This window comes from Mastigoproctus giganteus, chromosome 11, assembly GCF_048544385.1.
Source record: "Mastigoproctus giganteus isolate SK-2022 chromosome 11, ASM4854438v1, whole genome shotgun sequence".
NCBI classification, from domain to species: domain Eukaryota; kingdom Metazoa; phylum Arthropoda; class Arachnida; order Uropygi; family Thelyphonidae; genus Mastigoproctus; species Mastigoproctus giganteus.
Window position 1 is genome coordinate 111,813,709 of NC_143585.1, and position 22,470 is coordinate 111,836,178.

Consider the following 22,470-nt stretch of genomic DNA (forward strand, 5'->3'; position numbering starts at 1 on the left):
TCCAGTCCTCCTGCACCCTCCAGTCTGTCAAGTGGCCGGCAAGGGTTCTGGTAGTCATGGTATGGTGGCATTGAGAGTGGCCTCCCATAGGGTGGAGCTGGAGAATGTGGGAAGGTTGTTAGGATGATTAATAACAACAAAGCTGCTGTTTGCCAGAAACTCCTCCACATGCTGGCCGTTTCTAGAGCCTCTGCACTTCAGAGTCTCGCTATGCCACAGGAGCGAGAGGCAGTTGAGGTCAGCAGAGACAAGAATTTTTGCTCCCGACAGTTCGGTTTGGACTTGTTGTAAGTAGTACTGAATTGCTGGAAGGATGTCCTCCCCTGGATGGCAGTATAATGAAATCGTATAGAGTTCCCCTAGGGAGGAGACGATGTGTGCACAGGTGCGAGATGCTAGTGACTGTTACATCCAGATTCCTGACCACCACCGCAGCCCAGGGGGTTGTGTCATCCACCTGGACGACCTTGTGGTTAGGTGGATATCCCCGGATGGCACCCGCACAGGTGTAGGGTTCCTGCAGCAGGAGGATGTCAAGGTTTTCCTCCTCAGCCTTCTGTCTGATCTGTCCAGCTACAGCAATTGCTCGCTGTGTGTTAAGTTGTAGGAATTTGATGCAACTAGTGTTATGTCTTTTAGGCAGAGTCCCCATAATGGATTCTTAGTTGTTGCGCACTTCTTGCTTTAATATAAACAGGGCATTTCTTATCTCTGGTGCCCTTTCTCAGCACAGTGTCCACAGGTCCTCCCGTTGAGCACGGTATGGCCAAATCGGCAACACCGGAAGCACTTTAGCACTGCAATGTGCTCCCTAAAGTGGTGTGAGCTCCAATTTATGTATATTCTCTCTTGTTTTGTTATGAGTTTGCCAGTTTGTCATTCCTGCTCTTGGTTTGATGCTTGCACATTAGTAGGGTAGTATGGTCTCTATTGGATAAATCTTGATGGAGGTTGCGTATATATATCTCCTCACATATGGCATTAAGGGTCAAATCTTTGTCGATATCAAATATGACAATGGAGGGGCCTTTTTCTCTGGCCAGCTCAGCAGAGAGTCCAAGCATCGTAATCTTGGAGTTATTGATGATGAGATCTGCATCGTTTTTGGTTTCAGTCTCAATTATGACCCCTGTGTTTCGGAACTTCCTAATGGCTCTGATTTTAGCCATTCTAAACTCTTGAGTTAGGAAGTCAATGATTTTTTCTTGACCTCTTCCCTAGTTTTAAGGGTGTCAGTGGTTGTAGGTTTGAGAACCACAAGGTGTGGAGTAGGGAGCAGCATCTTCCTGGATGCCAGATTGGTGGTGGTGACAGCAGTAGTGGCAGGTTTGGTCCACAGTGCTTCAGAATATGTCAGGGCACGCTGTGGCATTTGTGTTGTCCTGCATTCCATGTAGGCATTTAGCCGTGTGATGGCTCTCTCGTTTTCTACATGTGTGTCATGCAGAATTGTCTCCATCTTGTGAAAGATGGTGACAATCTGCGATCTCTAGCCAGATGATATCCTATTGGGATTCTCCTTGAAAATGGTTTCGAGGGCCGTTCTCAGAAAGAGAGTTTTCTCATATACGGAGCCCTCTAATATGATATGGTCCAGAGATGGTTCTTGTTGTTTTTCATAATTTTTTTCTTTTTGCGATGCAGTGGCTTCTGGCTGTTCCTTTGTTTCAACATGAGATAGTATTTCCAGTTCTGATTTGGGAACCACTCGCTCTTGTGGGTTTTCCGCTTGGTTGAGCGGGGTCCCAGGTTGGGTGTCCTCTATAGTTGATAGAAGAAAATAAAGAAATCAATAAGAAATTTTCATAAATTCTGAGGCCAGTGAAATATTAAAACAATGTGGTTTTTTTTTCAGCCTTGCGCAAAGAACCAAATAACTTTCTTTCAGAGCAAGTTTAAAGCAGAAATAAGAGCAAAAATACATCAAGCATTAAACTATATATGTATATATTTTTTTTTTTTTATGTGAACCCCAAACACGAGAGGTATTAGAACCTATTGTACTTAGTACCGTGCTTGGGTTGGAGGTTGAGAAAACGAAAGAAGATATTTGTTGACATTGGACTTGAACATCTGTAGATTGTAATTTTCAGGAAATACGTATGAAGGAAGGTTGTTCCAGAAAACGGCAGTTGAATGAATAAATGAGGAAGATGAAAAGTTGGTTCTGTGGGTTTGAAGTTGGATAATAAATGGATGTTGGCTGGTGGCGGCACGTGTTCAGACTGTTTTGAAAGAGAGAGCGGGAATTATAGAAGCCAATTCAGAAGAACAGTGCCCATGGAAGTATCTGTAGAAGAGGCATGCAGCAGAAACAGTACGTCTATGAAAAAGCAAGTGGAGAGAATCTGTTAGAGATGAATCATTAATTAACATAACTGCCCTCTTCTGAATGGAATCAAGAAGACAGAGAGGTTTTGGGGGCACCACCCCAGATGTGGGAACAATATTCCATGGCAGGGAGGATTTGCGATTTGTACAGAGTAAACAGCTGTTTGGAAGAAAAGTAACGCTGAGAGTGAAAGAGAAAACCAAGTTTTTTCGATGCAGAGGAAGCAATATTTGTAATGTGCTTGTGCCAAGAGAGATTAGAAGTCAGGGTAATCCCAAAAAGAGATATCATTTTGCCTAGAAATCGGAGTGTCACTAAAGATAAGCATAGGAGCAGAAGAATCCTTTTTGCGAAATATAAGACAAGACTGAGTTTTAGAAGGGTTGAAATCAACTAAGTTGTCTTTGCCCCACTGGAGAATTACCTGAAGATCGGCATTTAAGGAATTGGTAGCAGATTTTCGAGAAGTTAAAGCTGATTGAGCAGGACAAGGTTTCTCAAAATGTAAAGTTGAATGCAATGTGCTATCATCGGCAAAACTATGGATAGGATTTCCAGTCAATGGAAGAAGGTCATTAATATACAAGAGGAAAAGAAATGAACCTTGGGGGACACCGGCATTAGTGGAGAAGTTAGAAGACAGAGAGCCATCTACGATCACCCTCAGTGAGCGATCAGAGAGAAAACTGGATAACCAATTACTAAAAACATTTGGCAAACCATAAGATGTAAGCTTCTTTAGAAGACCTTTATGCCAAACACGATCAAAAACCTTTGAGATTGCAAGAGCAACTACTTGTGTTTCGCCGAACCTTTCCATTGAATTAGTCCATAAATGGGTAACATAAGCCAGAATATCACCAGTGGATCGACACTGATGGAATCCATACTGGCGATCGTTGATCAGACAGAAGGTTTCTAGGTAGTTTAAGAGTTGGCGGTTAATTGATTTCTCCATTACTTTAGAAAGAGTAGAAGTAATTGCAATGGGACGATAATTGGATGGGAGGGATTTGTCACCCTTTTTAGGAACTGGCTGGATATGAGCAAATTTCCAAGCAGAAGGAAAAACACCTTTGGAATAAGAAAGTGAAAAAAGGCTGTAAAGAATAAGAGTATGTTCAGGAGCACAGGTTTTGAGAACAAGTGGAGAAATACCATCAGGACCTGGAGCTTTCTTAGCATCAAGATTCATCAAAATCATTCTGATATCCTTTTGACGGAAGACCACAGGAGGCAATGAATGGAGCCTGTTTGGAATGGTGGGAGGTGTTTTACCAAGATCATTTATACATGAGCTGGAAGAAAAATGAGATGCTAGCAGGTCAGCTTTATCCTTGGCTGAAGTGACAACAGAACCATCTGGTTTGGACAGAGGTGGGAGCAGAGATGGGCAAAAGTTACCGCCAATAGCTTTGGCAAAAGACCAGAATGCTCAGCTACCATTAGGGCAAGAAGCTAGTTTTCTACTCTTTGCCTGTTCAAACTCTAGTTTGGACTGATTAATAACTGCTTTACAATTGTTGCGAGCTTTGGTGTAGGCAGAAAATGAAACTGAAGAATTAGAAACAAGCCAATTACGATATGCAACATTCTTCTCTTGAACAGCCTTAGTACATTTATGGGGGGGGAAACTGCAGCCATTATCAACCCACTGCAGGATAGAAGCCTCCGCAACAATTAATGTTGAGGGAAATGGACCATAATCTGCCATGCTGGTTGGCAGATTGATTGTATTTAGCAGTCAGGGGCTTGAACCCCGGTCTACTCAAGGAGCGTATGCTACTCCTGCTCCTGACCACTCGGCTACAGAGGCCATTTATTAACTAACTATTTAGCAACCTTTTTGTCTCGAAAAGAAGAGTTTCTTAGTACAAAGAAGTGCGCTATCAAAGTGCAATAATGTTTTTTTTTAACACAAAAAGTAAATGATAGATTTCAATGGGAATAGTTTTCCCTTGATAAGCATCGAATAATACATAGCTAACCTGATTTTTAAATTTTTAGCTCCATTAGCGATGGAAATAGGGGGGACACGAAAATTGTTACATTTTCCTGTCTGGTGCCCCCATTTTTAATTTAAAAATTATTTTAAAATTATGTTTTAAACCTACTCGTTGAGCTCTTCCCAACAGTGTATAATAAGCTAAAGGTTGTCGACATTTTTTGTCACCCCACATTTCACCCCTCCATTTCTCAGATAAATTTTTGTCAACAACAATCAATATGGCGTTATGTTGGCCCACATGATGTACAAACCCATGCAAAATTTCGAGTCAATAGGTTGAGTGGTTCCAGAGATATAATGCTGTGACAGACGGACGGACAGACAGACAGACAACCAAGTGACATTATATGGGTCCTTCGTTAGACTACAGACTCTAAAAATAATAAGTAAAAATAATTCCATAATAAAGTTTTTTTGTAGAATTCAAATTTTTATTAAGTTCTCTTCCGACACCCTATGCCGACTTCTTTTCTTCCTCTTTGTGTGTCGGTTGTTGTCCGAAGCAGCCACGAATCGACATATTTGCTGGATCGAAGCGGGTCAACGGCAGCCTACAATTTTAAGAAACAGTAGGGAAGAAACTGTTTTTGTCATCAACGAAGCTCTTGTTGGGCTGGCGATCAGATTCATTTGTGAAATGCCTCCTTCACATTGACTCGATGAAATTGGTATCATACTCAGTGTCCATCAAATTATTATTATTATTATTAGCTATATGGTGCAAGGAAGCCTGAGGCTTATGCTGCACCAGTCAAAAAAAAAAATTTCCCAAGTTACCCTGAGAGAGAGAGAGAGAGAGAGAGAGAGAGAGAGAGAGAGAGAGAGAGAGAGAGAGAAGAGAGAGAGAGAGAGAGTCAAAAGTAGAAGGGAATCACCAAGAAAGAGAAGAATGATGATATCCGGCTCAGGACCCTGGGTGTGTCAAGCCCATACTCACCAAATGTGAGCCTCTGGGGTAAAATAATGCTTCAATTCTTCCGAAACCAATTTTTCAATTAGGTATTACCGAAATCCACGAATTGCATCTCTTTCATTTAACTGTAATTGACAATTTTCTAACTTCATTTTCACCAAATGGCAACAATTCATATTTAAAAAGTTTAATACCTTCGTTGTCCTTGTTTTCCTTCTCTCGTTATTGATGTTGTCATTAGTTCTTAAATTTGAATTTTTTTTTTTTTTTTTTGAAACTGTTCAAAATGTCAGTGTCATTCGGATATTCGGGTACGGTGACCATGTAAACAGAGATAGGGAAAATTTACGGAAAAATGTCGATAACGCACTTTCGCGAAAGAACAGATGATTATTTGTTGGGATAAAAGAAGATCATGCTCTCCTAATTCTGGAACAGGTGTCCAACCTACAGCCCGCCCGGAAAATCAACTAAAACAGCATAAAGAAATCTAACTTTGAATTTTTTTTGAATATGGTCCCTCTATGGGTAAAGTTTGGACACCACTGCAAGAGAAGGTGTTGTTAATTTGGTTTTTAGAAACATTAACAACTAAGGCCATATTGCTCCGAGGATATGCGGTGGTCATTCACTGACCTTTCCACATCCTCCGTATTTAGTGGTCATGGGCTCGAACCCTGGTCTAACCAAGAAGTGTGGTGCTACGCACTGTTGCTCCTGCCAATCTGTCTACGGAGGCACCAGTAGAAGGTGGACCAGAGCCCATTGGGAATACCCCTTGATCTGCTCACTGTTGACCAGCGTGACCTCTCCATATGTGGGACAGGTGGTCGGATAGGTTTTACCAGGTACCACTAAGTTGTAGAATGGTAATCCCTTTAGCTCTCTTAATTTGCACAGCAGCACTAATTGCCTAAATTGCCTGAAGGCCAGAAATGCGAACAGTGTGTACCGAGTTAATTCTCCGTTCACTGTATAAAAATTTTCTTTGCTCAACAGGAAATATTTTAAACGTATCTTCTCTTGGAAATTCAAAATATTTCGCTATAAAAGGACATCATTAAATACAGGTCCGACTGAAAAATTTAGAATTATAAAAATGGTTATACAGTTTTATGTAGAAAATATCTTAACAAAAGACAATGAAAAATGCAAATTTAGTTAAATAATTTTAAGTTTATTTGAATAGTAGGTAAACATATGAAAAAAATTTACAAAATATTACAAATTTCGAAGTGCACTGCATCCAAATGTCACACATCGCTGCTAAAAAGGAGGAGGTATGCCGTACCATCCCAAAAAAGCACTGTATATATATATATATATATATATATATATATATATATATATAAGAACAGCATCAATAAGAGAAAACAAGAATAATACTAACTGGAAATTACTTACGAGTTTAAGAAGGCACGTATTCTCTCTAAGAGCTCCTAAACAGCCAGCAAAACTAATAATGAATACAATTGCACCAAGAACCATGACGACAACAGATATATGAAGAAATATATCAAAGGCACTTTTAACATCGGGCAGGCCTTTGTAATTATAGTCTTCCAAAAATGACCATGCTCCAATAGCAAATACTGCTCCACCAACCAGCTAGATATTTAAAATAAAAAGTTACATGAGATATCATGAATATAAATAGCATATAAACCAAAGGATTATATATATTGTACACAAACTTGAAGAAACACTGAAGTTTTACATTCATATATAAATAACGGCAATTCCTCTATGATATGTTTTTTTTTTATACAATAACTAGTCTTTCACAAACAAACTGATTATATAAAGTGGGCAAGCCATTTTGGAGAAGCACATTTCAATGAATATTATTTAAGCACTAACAGCTGAACTTATATCTGTAAACAAGTTGTTTATAAGGATTAAAAAAAAGATAATTTAAATAATATAAATAACAGTTAAATGTGAAGAAATGACAAAAAACACTCACAGAAAATGATACTGAAATATCAATGGATAGGCTTCAAATAAAAAACATTTTCACACTGGAGAATGAGAAAAAAATTAACTATATTTTTATTCTTCTTAAGGAAGAATTACTATATGGAGGCAATCTTTCAAGTTTACGACATTTTGCTGTTACTGTGGGAAAATTCACACAATTTCTCACATGTAATAACAAAGACTGATAAGTTTCCTTTGTACTCCCATTATAACTACAGTAAAGGGAAACAACAGGTGGTGTAGCCTTCTCTTCATGGCATTAGTTTTTTTTTTTTTTTTTGGTAGTTGTTGTTTGATCCAAGCCCGAGGCAGGATTCGAACCCGCGACCTTTGGGTTGCCAGTCAAGCACTTTATCCACCTGGCTAGCCCGGTCAGCCATGGCATCAGTATGGAGTAATAAGCCAAGGAATGGCCTTGAGCTACCTGTTGATTTTTTCTCTCTACTTGAAGCTGCAACTGTGCTTTGATTAGTTATAATGGCAAGGAGGGGAAAAAACTTTTGTTGTATAGAATTAAATCAATTGTTTGTGCACATTAGTACATATTGGATTGGCTTCAAAAGTCACTGTTTTATGAAGATATTATCCATAGATTTAATGAAGCATACATTTTTCCAGCTGTACCCACAGCAGCACATTATTATCCCTATTTGCTTTCAGCTGTCCTGAAGTGACATTAAAGTGGTAACCAACTTGCACAAGTGTTATATTATCAGTCACAGTTATAATTTGCAAGAGTAGTTTTGATTAAGTTATAAAGTTACATGGTTTCAGAGAAATTAAGTTTTTTGCTGGACAACCTTGTCCTTTTTTTCTGTTTTTGCTGACAGGCAGGATTTAAAACTAATTAATAATGCAATAGTCTGAATTCTCTTAGCAGACCTTGTCTTTGTGACGAGTTGCCTCAGTATTGCAGTACTTTCAAAGATATGACTTTGCAAAAGGTTTAGCCACTTGTTTAAAAGATGAGACTGCTGCAAGTTTCAGAATCACTGATATTTCAAATAAAGTCTCCTCATCAGATACCAGGGGTCTTTAGTGAAAATCAAACAAAACAGATGGCTTTAGCTATTTACAACTTTGAAACTCTGATTGCATATGCTGCGTCACAGCTCACATCGAACAACTTCTCTAACTGCTTTGTTTGCATGTTGCCCCTAGAGACTGCCCATTGTCTGATGAGGTACGTTAGTCCTGAAACAGGCCATCTAGCAATCACATCTTTTAAACAAATGACCAATTAACCTTTTGATGAGGCCTTCTCTTTGAAAACAATAAAATATTAGCATTAGTAGAGGCATTTGATGCAAGAAAGCAAGCAAGCTTATGCAGCATCAGCCAAAAAAAAAATAAATAAAAAATAACCACTTCCACTTCACCCCTCTGTTCGTTCGAAATGCCTGTCCAGCTGAGCCTTAAACTTATTTAGGCTATCAACTTCCACGACAAGGGATGGAAGTCTGTTCCACCAACCAACTACCCGCTGGCTAAAGGCAAATTTCCGCACGTCTATCCTACATCTGTCTTTCCTCAATTTGAATTTATGCCCTCTCAGGTGATTATTCTGAGCAAAGAGGAAGAATCCCATTGCATTGGCTTTATACACCTCTATCAGATCACCTCGCTGGTGCCTAGTCTCCAGACACTGTAATTTGCAAAACTTAAGCCTTTCTTCATAAGAGCACCCCTTTGTTCCATTCACTAATCTTGTTGCCCTTCTCTGTACTCGTTCCAGCAGCTCTACATCCATCTTGAAATGAGGCCTCCAGGCCTGTATACAGTACTCTAGGGGTGGCCTGACCATTGCCTTATACAAGGGAATAATCACCTCCTTATCCCTGCTAGAATATTGGGGCAACTCACTGTGCTGTAAAATTAAGACATTACATTTTCTATGCAGATTGAATCAGGCTGACCATAAAATCATCTTATAAAGAGAAATGTCATCCTTCTTTCTACTGATGCATAAAATACAAATGCAATTGTTAATATGTTAATATGAAACAAGTGTCAGATTGCTTTCTTAATATTTACAGATTTTAAAATGTTGAATTTTTTTTTAGTAAAATGAGCCAAATTTTAAAGAATTCTGGATTGTAAAGTGCCAGATTTTAAAGAGTTTACTGTAGTGTTTATGTTTTGTTGTTGGCGGTGGGTTTTTTTTTTTTTTTTTTACTATGGCCCCTAAGTTCTACCATAACTATGACATGTTAATATTGACCTAGTCCCATGATTCCAAACCTACGAGTCTCCATTAGACTTGCTGAGAGTCACAAAAATATATTATTGTTATAACTATATCTGTTATATTTAACAAAATTACTGATAATATTTAATAATAAAATATTATGACAAACTTGTACTGCATACATCACAATATGCAGTCTGGCTTTGCTTTTTTGTTAGCCAAATCATAATCACTTTGCATTGCTCAATCGTAGCCAAGTCACAGAAGGGGTTAGGCAGACAAAGGCAGATTACGAGAAAACTTTGGCAAAGGATGTAAAGAAAAACAGGAAAGAGTTATTTACTTATGTAAAATGATGTGTCACAAAAGAACTGGATGCAAAGAATAATTTTGATATCATATACTGTATTTTGATCTTAGAAAGGCTTTTGATACTGTTGCACATGAAGGACTGCTGCACAAATTTGAGCAGTGTGGCATTGGAGGCAAATTGCTGCTGTGGATAAAGGGATGGTTGAGTGGAAGAGGACAGAGAATGGCAATCAATGAACACTGCTTTTCGTGGACTAATTTTATTAGTGGAGTCCCCCAGGGTTCAGTGTTGTTGTTTTCAATCTATTGTTGTTTTCTGTATTTATTAATGATATTGATTATACTATTTCAGGCTTAACGTCCAAATTTGCAGACAATACAAAAGTTGGCAGGGTTGTTAATGACACTAATGAGAGTACGCTGCTGCAACAGGATCTAGAAAAGTTGAAGAGATGGGCTAAGAGGTGGCTGTTGTTCTTATTTGGTTTTTAGGAGCATTAGCAACTAAGGCCATACTGCTCTGAGAATATGCGGTGGTCATTCCCTGACCTTTCCGCATCCTCCGTATTTGGTGGTGACAGGCTCGAACCCCAGTCTAATCAAGAAGCGTGTGCTACGCACTGCTCTCCTTCCCACCTGGCTATGGAGGCGCCATTGAGAGGTGGCAAATGAAGTTTAACAATGACATATGTAAAGTACTGCATATGGGAGCAGTAACCCCAGAGTAAAGTATCGACTGTGTGAACATACATGCAAAATATATCTCATCTATAGTAGCAGTGCAGACGGTCTGCAAGAGTAGCTCATGATGTCTTGTTAATGATATATAGGAATTTTTCTAGAAGAGATAAGGAGGTGATTATCCCCTTATATAAGGCAATGGTCAGGCCACACCTTGAATGTTGACACTGTATCAGGTCTGGAGGCCTCATTTTAATTAATGTAGAGCTGCTAGAACAAGTACAGAGAAGGGCAATAGGATAAGTGAATGGAACAAAGGGTTGCTCTTGCGAAGAAAGGCTTAAGTTTTGCAAATTACATTGTCTGGAGACTAGGTACCTGCGAGGTGATCTGACTGAGGGGTATAAAGCCTTGAATGGTTTCAGCATGCTCAATGCAGATGGGATTCTTCCTCTTGCTCAGAGTAATCGCCTGAGAGGACATAAATTCAAATTGAGGAAAGACAGTTGTAGGATTGATGTGCAGAAGTCTGCCTTTTTTTTTTAGCCAGCGGGTGGTTGATTGCTGGAACAAACTTCCATCTGTCGTTGTAGAAGCTGATAGCTAAATAGATTCAAGGCAGAACTAGACAAAAGTTGAGGTGAGTGGATGGGTGAAATGAGAAGGTTTATTTTATTTTTTTTTTTCCGCTGATGCTATATAAGCTTGTTTTCTTGCATCATGAATCTTTACTAATGGTACTTGTACACACATTTTTCATCAGTAAAACAACAATCTGACATTCATTTTCTATTATATTACTTAGGCATATGTTTCGGTTATAGCAGTGTATGTAATTATATTTTGCCCTTTATTTAAAAAATGACTAGCAAAATGAATATTTGTTGAAAAATACAAGTACAGAATTACTTAATTATTATAGCAAGAGAGGAAAAGCACAATGCATCATATGCATGGAAGTTCTTAACAATAAATCACTGAAACCAAATAAAATGAAATTTCATTTAAATAATAAATGTGATCCATTTAAAAAGGTTTTTTTTTTTTTATTTCTCCCTCTCCTCTCTATTATGATAATTGAACTGTAGTGTTTTAATTGGGGTAAATAAGTAGCTTAAAGGTTCTAATCACATAGGTTGACACATTTTTATTTTTTGTTTTAGTTAAGAAATTTTAATACCTAGTAAGGCTACAACTAATTTATAACTTTACAAACCTAATGGTATAGTGTAACACACATAACGTAAACTTAATAGTATAATAGATTTTACTGCTGCATAACCTGTGAACAAAGTGGCAACTCCGTAGCCAGGTAGGCAGGAGCACTAGTGCATAGCACACGCTTCTTGATTACACTGGGGTTCAAGCCCGTACCCATCAAATACGGAGGATGCGGCAGGTCAGGGAATGACCACCACATATTCCGAGCCCGGATAAAGGGTGAGGGTTAGCGTCAGGAAGGGCATCCGGCCGTAAAAATTGCATGCCAAAACAATAAAAAAACACTGACCCCATATAATAATGGGAAAAGGCAAGGACAAAAAAAAAAATTTTTTAAAATAACCTGTGAACAAAGTAGGGTTATTGTTGCAATCAGGTATTTGTTAGTTTAGTATAGTACAGGCATACCTCGGTTAACGTTACCTCTGATAACGAAGTCGGCAATTTCAAGCCCCATTTAACATAAAAAAATATTCCAGTTTAATCACCTGAAATCTAAACAAACTGAAGAAATTACGGAAACCTTTGGGGCTTCTCGTGGTTGGTTCGAGAAATTTAAAAAACAGGCCAGGATTCATAGTGTAAAATTAACAGAAGCTGCAAATAAGTTTCCAGAAAAACTAAAGGAAATAATTGAACGTGAAAATTTTCCAAATTTGGTGTTCAATGTTGACGAAAGCGGTTTGTTCTGGAAACGGCTACCAACAAAAAGCTTCATTTCTATTGAAGAAAAATCAGCTGCTGGGTTCAAAGCAGCCAAAGACCGTTTAATGTTACTCTTTGGATCAAATGCCTCTGGCGATTATAAATTAAAATTGTTATTAGTTTACCATTCAGAAAATCCGAGGGCATTAACAGGTAACATAAAAATGAATTTACCTGTAATATGGAAAGCAAATAGAAAAGCGTGGGTTACCAAGGAGTTATTTACTGATTGGTTTGTTAACCACTTTTGTCCTGAAGTAAAACGGTATTGTCAAAAAAAACAACTTTGAAGAAAAAGCTCTTTTGTTGTTAGACAATGCTCCGGGACATCCTACTGATCTTAACACGTTGGACACATGCATTCCAGTCAAAGTTGTGTTTCTTCCAGCAAACACAACTTCCCTGATTCAACCATTGGATCAGGGAATAATAGCATCATTTAAAGCTTATTATCTGCGTCGAACATTAAGCAGTTTAACTGCTTAAAAACTTTTTGGAAAAACTACACCATTAAAAACGCAATTGAAAACATTGTTAGTTCTTGGAAAGAATTCACTAAGAAATGCTTAAATGGAGTTTGGCGCAAAATATGGCCAGAAGTTGTATAGAAGAAGAAAATAACATCCAAGAAATTAGAAATGAAGTTATCCAGATGGCTCAATCAATAGGTTTCGAAAATGTCAATGAAGAGGATGTTAGAAATTTATTGAATGCAGAAGATGATGGTTTTTCAGTGGAAGATTTAGAAAACATTGTTAGCAACGAAGACAAAGATAATGAAGACGAAGTTAAAGAAGTTCCTGCCGAAAAAGTGTTAGCAACCAAAGATTTAAAAAGGTGCTTAAATGACATTGAAAGCGTTTTAAATTTTTTTAGTGAAAATGATCCTGATTTAGGAAGAAGTGTTATTGTTAATCAGTTAGTGTTAAATGCAATAACTCAGTATAGGCAATTATTAAATGAAAGAGGAAAAAAGCATAAACAATCAACTTTAGACTCATATTTTAAAATGTGATTTCACTTTGTATGTAAGTTGACTGTTTATTTAATAGAACTTTTCTTTGTTCGAAAAAAAAAGCTTTTCATTTTCTTTACGTAGGAACGTATCCCTATTCTGGCCATAGTATTTTTACCTCTGAAAACGAAGTTTCGCTTAACGAAGTAATTTCGTGGAACTCATCCTATTCGTTATTCGAGGTATGCCTGTATTTTTAAATTAAACTGAATTTAAAGGAAATCATGCCTCAGATGAAAGAAGCAAAGAGCTGAAAATAGCAAGAGTGCTGTGGATGGGGAGAAAAATGAAGGAGGAAGTTCTGCTAAAAATCGCAGGCTTACAAAATGCGCTACCAATACAACATTTTCAGGCTGTCTCAAACAGGACATGGTAAAGCCAGGGGGGGGAGGGTCCTGTTGCAGCAGCGTACTGTCCTACCCTAACTTGACCTTTATGTGTACATTCAATGGAAAGAGATTAGGTGCAAACTCAGCATTCTGATGAGTGTTTATGAGAGTTCGAAGAACAGTGTTGATACTCTCAAAGCAATTAAAATGGAGGCCAATCAAGCTCTCAACTCCCAACTCATTGGCAAATCTTACACTCGTGCAACAAAACAGCAATTACCAAACCTGAATGCACTGGCCCCATAAGAAGGCAGTTATTGACTATTGTCGGAGAAAAGGGAAATATATTGTACAAAAAGAATAGGTGGAACAGGACGAGGTTATGTCTGCCAGGGAAAAAATTTATTAAATTGTTGAGTTAAAAATTTATTAAAATGATAGATGTGCGGAATTTTGCCTTTAGCCAGCAGGTGGTTGATTGCTGGTACAAACACACACTAGCAAGGCTTTTGTGGATTTATTGGATCATCATTTAAGGGTATGAAAGGTGATACTGTTTAACATATTGCCACTATTGATATTAAGAGATGAAGATCTGAGAACTTACTAAAGAACTTACTAAAGAAAGGGCAACAAGATTAGTGAATGGAACAAATGGTTGCTCTTACGAAGAAAGGCTTAAATTTGCAAATTACAGTGTCTGGAGAATAGACACCTGCAAGGTGATCTGATTGAGGTGTATAAAGAAGCCTTGAATGGTTTGAGCATGCGATTCTTCCTCTTGCTCAGAATGGGATGGGATTCTTCCTCTTGCTCAGAATAATCGCCTCAGAGAGCATAAATTCAAATTAAGGAAAGACGATTGTAGAATAGATGTGTGGAAGTTGGCCATTAGCCAGCGGGTGGTTGATTGCTGGAACAAACACACACTAGCAAGGTTTTTGTGGATTTATTGGATGATTGTTTTCTACAGCAGCATGTTCGGGAGGCAACTAGAGGAAGTAATCAGATCTGATTACTCCTTCTTGATCTGTCTTGATCTTGATAGATATAAAGTTATCTCAGCAGTGCAGACAGTCTGCAAGAGTAGCTCATGGTGTCTTGTCAATGATATACAGGAATGTTTATTATTAGCCACATGGTGCAAGGAAGTCTGAGGCTTATGCTGCACCCAGCCAGAAAAAAAATTTCTGAATTACCCTGAGAGAGAGAGAGAGAGAGAGAGAGAGAGAGAGAGAGAGAGAGTAGAAGGGAATCACCAAGAAAAAGAAAAATGATGGTATACAGCTCAGGAGCCTCGGTGTGCCGAGCCCCCTGAGGTTATCAGTAGTGATTCTTTATGCATTAAGAATCTGCAGATAAAGGAACCACTAGGTGGCAGTGATCACAGTGTGTTGACGTTCAATTTACTCAGAGGTAACTACCATCAAGGGTAAAGGGCAGTGTTTTTGCTTTCATAAAAGTGACTATGGTGGTCTGAGACAGTATTTAAATTCTATACAGTGGGACCAACTGAAGATGTTACCAACAGCATATTCAAAATGGGAAGAATTCAAAGAATTAACCTTGGAACCTATTAGGCTTTTCACACCAACTAAGAAATATTGTTCAAGATTTAGGCCTAAATGGATGTCAGATGAACTAATTAGACATGTGACAGAGAAGAAAAATGCATGGGACACATATAAATTATCAGGAGACACAAATGCCTATAGTAGATATGTGATAGTCTGCAATCAAGTCACAAAGGCGGTTAGGCAGGCGAAGGCAGATTACGAGAAATCTATGGCAAAGGATGCAAAGAAAAACAGCAAAGAGTTCTTTACTTATGTAAACTTTAAAAGGAAGGGGATGTGTCTGATTGGTCCACTTGATATCGATGGTTCAACTGTGGATGATCCTGCTCAGGTAGCTAACAAATTAAATGAATATTTTGCATCTACATTCACATATGAGGAGTTATTCAGGGAGGGGAATGCCAGAGGTGTATTAAACTCTAGCAGTAAGCTAGATAATCTTGTAATAACTGAGAGTAAAGTGGAGGAGAAATTGTTGAAGATAAACATAAGAAAGGAACCTGGGGTGGATGGAATCTATCCAGTTATATTAAAGGAGGCAGCAAAGGAAGTAAGAAAACCCTTAGCCATAATTATGAGAGCTTCCCTGGACTCGGGGGAAGTACCCATGGACTGGAAATGTGCAAATGTAACCCCAATCCATAAAGGAGGATCGAAGGGAGACACAGGTAATTACAGACCTATAAGTTTAACTTCTGTTCCAGGGAAATCAATGCTTCTTTAACCTGTGGAGGTACTGGTTAAAGAAACATTGCAGGATCATCTATACAAGACTTCAGTTATAGCTTCGACACAGCATGGGTTTGTTTTCACACCAACTGACCAATTTTATTTGATACTATGATGTAGTCACAAAGGAACTGGATGTAAAGAATAACTTTTATATCATATATTTGGATCTTAGAAAGGCCTTTGACACTGTTGCACATGGAAGACAGCTGCATAAATTGGAGCAGTGTGGCATTGGAAGAAAATTGCTGCTATCGATAAAGGGATGGTTGAGTGGGAGAAGACAGAGAGTGGTAATCAGTGGACAGTGCTCTTTGTGGACTAATGTTATTACTGGAGTCCCTCAGGGTTCAGTATTGGGTCCATTGTTGTTTTCTTTATTTATAAATTATTATTATTATTATTAGCCATATGGTACAAGGAAGCCTGAGGCTTATGCTGCACCAGCCAAAAAAAAAATTCCCTAGTTACCCCCCTGTGTGTGTGTGTGTGTGTGAGAGAGAGAGAGAGAGAGAGAGAGAGAGAGAGAGAGAGAGAGAGAGAGAGAAAATTGTATAACCAAGAAAGAGAAGAATGATGATATCCAGCTCAGGACCCTGGGTTTGCCAAGCCCATACTCACCAGATGTGAGCCCCCGGGGTTGATGATACTATATCAGGCTTAATGTCCAAGTTTGCAGATGATACGAAGGTTGGCAGGGTTGTTAATGACACTACGTTGCTGCAACAGAATCTAGGAAAGTTGAGCAGATGGGCCGAGAGGCGGCAAATGAGGTTTAACATTGACAAATGTCGAGTACTACATATGTGAAGCAGTAACCCCAGAGTAACGTATAAACTCTGTGGTACTATACTGACAGTGGTAGAGAATGAAAAGGACCTGGGGGAATTGTGCAGGTAGATATGAAGTTTTCTGAGGAGTGCAGTCTGCAAGAGTAGCTCATGGTGTCTTGTCAATGATATACAGGAATTTTTCTAGCAGGAATAAGGTGATTATCCCCTTGTATAAGGCAATGGTCAGGCCACACCTTGTATACAGGTATGGAGGCCTCATTTTAAGAAGGATGTAGAGCTGTTGGAACGAGTACAGAGAAGGGTTGTTATTGTTATTATTTGGTGTTTAGGAGCATTAGCATCTAAGGCCATATTGGTCCGGGGATATGGGGTGGTCATTTCCTGACCTTTCCGCATCCTCCATATTTGGTGCACACAGGACAGAGAAGGGCAACAAGATTAGTGAATGGAACAAAGGGTTGCTCTTACGAAGAAATGCTTAAGTTTTGCAAATTACAGTGTCTGGAGACTAGGCACCTGCGAGGTGAACTGATTGAGGTGTATAAAGCCTTGAATGGTTTGAGCATGCTCAATGCTGATGGGATTCTTCCTCTTGCTCAGAATAATCGCCTGAGAGGGCACAAATTCAAATTGAGGAAAGATGGTTGTAGGATATATGTGCAGAAGTTTGCCTTTGGCCAGCAGGCAGTTGATTGCTGGAACAAACTTCCATCTGTCGTTGTAGAAGTTGATAGCTTAAATAGATTCAAGACAGAACTTGACAAACATTTGAGTGAGTGGATGGGTGAAATAAGGGGGGTTTTTTTGGGTTTTTTGTCTGATGTTATATAAGCTTGCTTTCTTGCATCATTTGCCTTTGCTAATGATAATGCTAAAGTACAGAGCAGTGTTGAAAAAAGTTGCAAGTTAGGATTAAACTTGAAAGTGTCAAAGACGTGACAGGAGAAGTACATGTTGAGAGCCCTGTCAATCAATTAAGTCAGTGTTACCCAACTCTTTTTTATAGTCATAGCACCCTTAAGCAGCTTTTCAGATTTCGACAACACTCCCTCTCTTCCCCACCAGTAGTAATCATGGTTTTTCATTATCACATGATGCGAGATATCAAAATTTTATCATTATTTATTCTACTAGTTAGTTTCTAAAGCTTCAACAGTTTATTTTAGATATATACATGATGTATAAATAAATGCTCTGATACATAATGCACCAGGAAGTAACTGACATTTTTTAATGTAAATAAAATTACATCACTTGTGAATATTTAGATAGCAAAATTTTATCAAAATATTGCAGTAAGCATAGTGCATATTATAATATTGTTTAACATGACAAATGAAATATCTATTTACATTACAGGAAGTGCAGTATTTAGATACTGTACATATGTAACTCATATACCAAAATTACAAAAACCATATAATATTCTCAGAAGAATGAAGAAAAATAGTTATATATTTTTCAATTAATTAGTTACATATTTTTATATTAGTTATATACATAGAAAAATAGTTATATATTTTTAATTCGTTATTAAAAACTTTATATGGGGAAAGAAGTGAAGTACCAAGAGCGGCACATAAGAAAAGAAACTATAAAAGGAAGAAAAATCACATGTTATTGTACTGTAAAAACTGGTATGTATTTTGTAACCTTGGTTATTACGGTTGACTTCATTAGTGCCAATCCTTTCTCGTATTCTGTCTTTGTCCTTTATTATTGTTCACTGCTGACGCTGACAAATCTAAATTCTGCTGGATTATTTGACAATTTTCATACATCCTTATTATTTTAATTTTCTGATCCCAATTGATCGCTTTCCTTTTCTTGGCAGATTTACTAGTACCACTATCACTTATTCTCTTAGTCAGCACCACGAAGTGCCGGATTAAGGTATGGACTAGCAGGGCTCCTGACCAGAGCACCGTTCTTTAAGGGACACCAAAAACAGAAAAACAATGAGGCAAAAAAATATATATCCTCAGTAAAGGCCGCCAAAAAATCATTCTGCCCAGGGCACGGAAATACCTTGGTCCGGCACTGGCACCATGATAATGGTCAAAATGAAATTTTCTGTAAAGAACTTCACAGGGTTAAGGCAGAAACACACTATTATCACCTCACATGAGCTCACATTTTATTAAAGCACATTTCTGGAGGTCATTACCAAAAAACAATAAAGACAATTTGTAGTTTCCAGTTTATTGGGCTTTTCTATTAGTGCAATTCATTATAAACAGGTAGTAAACTCGATTTTATTGCATTTGCGATAATACTGATAGCTGAAATTCTGTAGGTTTTTACGTTATCATTGTGAAATCTGTACCCCCTTCAATGAAATCATCAGTCACATAAAAAAATCATAAATAAATTTTCAGAACCTTCTCTTCATTCCTATTTTTCAAGCTTGTTACTCTGTATCTCACTTGCACAATTTGTGCATGCCATGTTCTTCATTATTGTTTGCTTATTGTTTTTTTGTTTTTTTACTGTTTTAAATTTTACAATCCCAAAAAAAAAAAAAAAAAAAAAATTCCAGTGAAAAAAACTTTAGATAAGTCCGAAGTTAAACTCAGGCTTATGTAAGTCAGGGGCGTACTGTAGTATCTTGGCAACAGCATTAGCAGTGGCAAATGATGCAAGAAAGCAATCTCATAAGGCTGTGATTCGGAGAACAACTGCCTCCCCTCAATTCTCCCACATAACACCTTTCATTTCACCTATTCATTCCCTCCAATAGTTTGTCTAGTTCTTCCTTGAATTTATTTAAACTATCAACTTCCACAACAACAAATGGAAGACTGTTCCAACAATCAACCACCCATTGGCTCAAGGCAACCTTCCACACATTTATTCTACAACCATCTCAATTCGAAATTATGCAACCTCGTGTGTGTTCTCAGCAAGAGCAAGAATCCCAACAGCATTGAGCCTGCTCAATCCATTCAAAAGCATTAAACACCTCGGGCGCCTCCGTAGCCAGGTGGGAAGGAGCAGTAGAGCGTATCATATGCTTCTTGATTAGACCGGGGTTCGAGCCCGTCACCACCAAATACGGAAGATGCGGAAAGATCGGGGAATGACCACCGCATATCCCGGAGCAATATGGCCTTAGTTGCTAATGCTCCTAAAAACCAAAACAACAACAACATTAAACACCTCAATCAGATCGCCTCACAAGCCTAGTCTCCTCTACTCATTCCAGTAGCTCCACATACTTCCTAAAATGAGGCCTCCAGCCCTGTATGCAATACTCAAGATGTGGCCTGACTGTTGCACTTACACAATGGGATAATCGCATCATCCCTGCTAGTAAATTTCCTGTATATCATTGACAAAACTGCACGGTTGGCCTGGTAGCCTTCCCATATTGTTCAGAGAACTTATATCTGACTGCACAATTATCCCCAGGTCTTTTTTCCAATACCCTGAGTGACCATAGAGCCACCAACAACAACTAGCTCCTGTGGGACCAGTGCATTCTGCCAGGTTGCCACTGTGTTGCCTGATGATCAATTGCAAAAAAGGTAAGACCGAAGTTGGGCAGTTGAGAGCTTGATGTGCCTCCAATTTAATTCCTTCAAGAGCATCCAACCTTCTTCAAGTTGTCATAAAAGGTCATAACAATGCTGAGTACATGCAAAGTCATCCCCAGTGGCAATTTCTTGTCCCATTCCTGATAACTCTGAAAACATCAAACACTTGGTGTGCCAAGCCCATACTCACACTTGGTGAGTATGGGCTTGGCACACCAAGTGTCCCGAGCTGGATATCATCATTCTTCTCTTTCTTGATGATTCCTTTCTGATTCTCTCTCTCTCAGAGTAACACGGGAATTTTTTTCGCTGAAGCAGGATAAGCCTCAGGCTTCCTTGAGCCATATGGCTAATAATAATAAAGCCATACATCTCATAAGGCTCTGATTCAGAGGACAACTGCCTCCCCTCAATTCTCCCCAGAGCCACGAAGTTCCCAGCATTCACACGATTGTACTGTCATTAGCATTAGTATTAGCATAAGATGCAAGAAAGAAAGCTTATGCAGCATCAGCCAAAAAATAAATAACCCTCCCATTTCACCCCTCTATTCATTCCAAATGCCTGTCCAGCTCAGCCTTAAATTTATTTAGGATGTCAACTTCCACAACAGAAGATAGAAATCTGTTCCACCAAAGGCAAATTTCTGAACAGCTATTCTACAACTGTCTTTTCTCAATTTGAATCTATGCCCCCTCAGGTTCTTAATCTGAGCAAGAGGAAGAATCCCATCAGCATTCAGCTTGCTCAGCCCATTCAACGCCTTATACACCTCAATCAGATCACCTCACAGGTGCCTACTCTCCAGGTGCTACAATTTGCAGAACTTAAGCCTTTCTTTGTAAGAGAACCCCTTTGTTACCCTCACCAACCTTGTTGCCCTTCTTTGTACTCATTCTAGAAACTCTACATCCTTCCTAAAATGGGGCTTCCAGACCTGTACACAGTACTCTAGGTGTGGCTTGACCATTGCCTTGTATAATGGGATAATCACCTCCCTGTCCCTGCTAGCAAAATTTCTATATATCATTGACAAGACTCCATGACCTGCCCTGACAAACTGTCTATACTGCTCAGCAAACTTCATATTCGACTGCACAATTACCTCCAGGTCTTTTTCACTTTCCACTTCCCTGAGTGTAGTACCACACAGATGGTACGTTTCTCTTCAGTTATTGCTACCCATATGCAGGACTTTGCATTTGTCAATATTAAACTTCAGTTGCCATGTTTCAGTCCATTTCCAAGCTTATCTAGATCCAGTTGGAGTAGCATATTGTCTTTACTGTCGTTAACAACCCTGCCAACCTTTGTATCATCTGCAAACTTGAACATTAATCCTGATATACCTTCATCAATATCACTGATAAATATACAAAACAACAATGGGCCCAACACCGAACCTTGGGAAACTCCTAATAACATTTGTCCAAGAAGAGCAGTATCCATTGATTACGACTCTCTGTCATCTCCCACTCAACCATCCCTTTATCCATTGTAGCAACCAATTTGTAGAGCAGTCTTCCAGGTGTAACAGTATCAAAAGCTTTCCTGAAATCCAAGTATATGATATCAAAATTATTTTTGGCATTCAGTTCCTTTGTGACCACATTATAATATCCAATCAAACTGGTCAGACAAGACCTCCCTTTAACAAACCCATGCTGTGTCTTAACTATTACTGCAGTCTTGTCTAGATGATCCTGCAATGCTTCTTGAACCCATGATTTTCCCTGGAACACAAGTTAAACTAACAGGTCTACAGTTACTTGTGTCACCTTTTGAACTCCTTTGTGAATTGGTGATACATTTGCACACCTCCAGTCCATGGGGACCTCCTCTGAGTCCAAGGAAGCTCTCATAGTTATGGCTAAGGGTTTGCTTACTTCCTTTGCTGCCTCCATTAATATAACTGGATAGATTCCATCCACCCCAGGTGCCTTTTTTATGTTTAACTTCAACAGTTTCTCTTCCACTTTGCTCTTAGTCATTACAAAATCACTTAACTCCCTGTTAGTGTTTGATAAACTTCTGGAATTCCCCTCATTGAATAAATCTTCATGTGTGAATGTAGATGCAAAATACTCATTCAATTTATAAGTTACCTGTGCATTTTCATCAACAGTCAATCCATCTATGTTAAGTGGTCT

General features: G+C 38.6%; 1 protein-coding gene across 1 annotated transcript in view; it reads right to left on the minus strand.

Moving 5' to 3' along the window:
- The window catches only part of Tsp86D (Tetraspanin 86D), a 243,034-nt gene that overhangs the window by 183,428 nt on the left and 37,136 nt on the right, over positions 1 to 22,470 (minus strand). Inside the window, exon 2 of the mRNA XM_090384541.1 lies at positions 6,658 to 6,861. Coding sequence (XP_090240667.1) covers positions 6,658 to 6,861 — 204 coding nt within the window. The remainder of the gene's footprint in view (positions 1 to 6,657; positions 6,862 to 22,470) is intronic.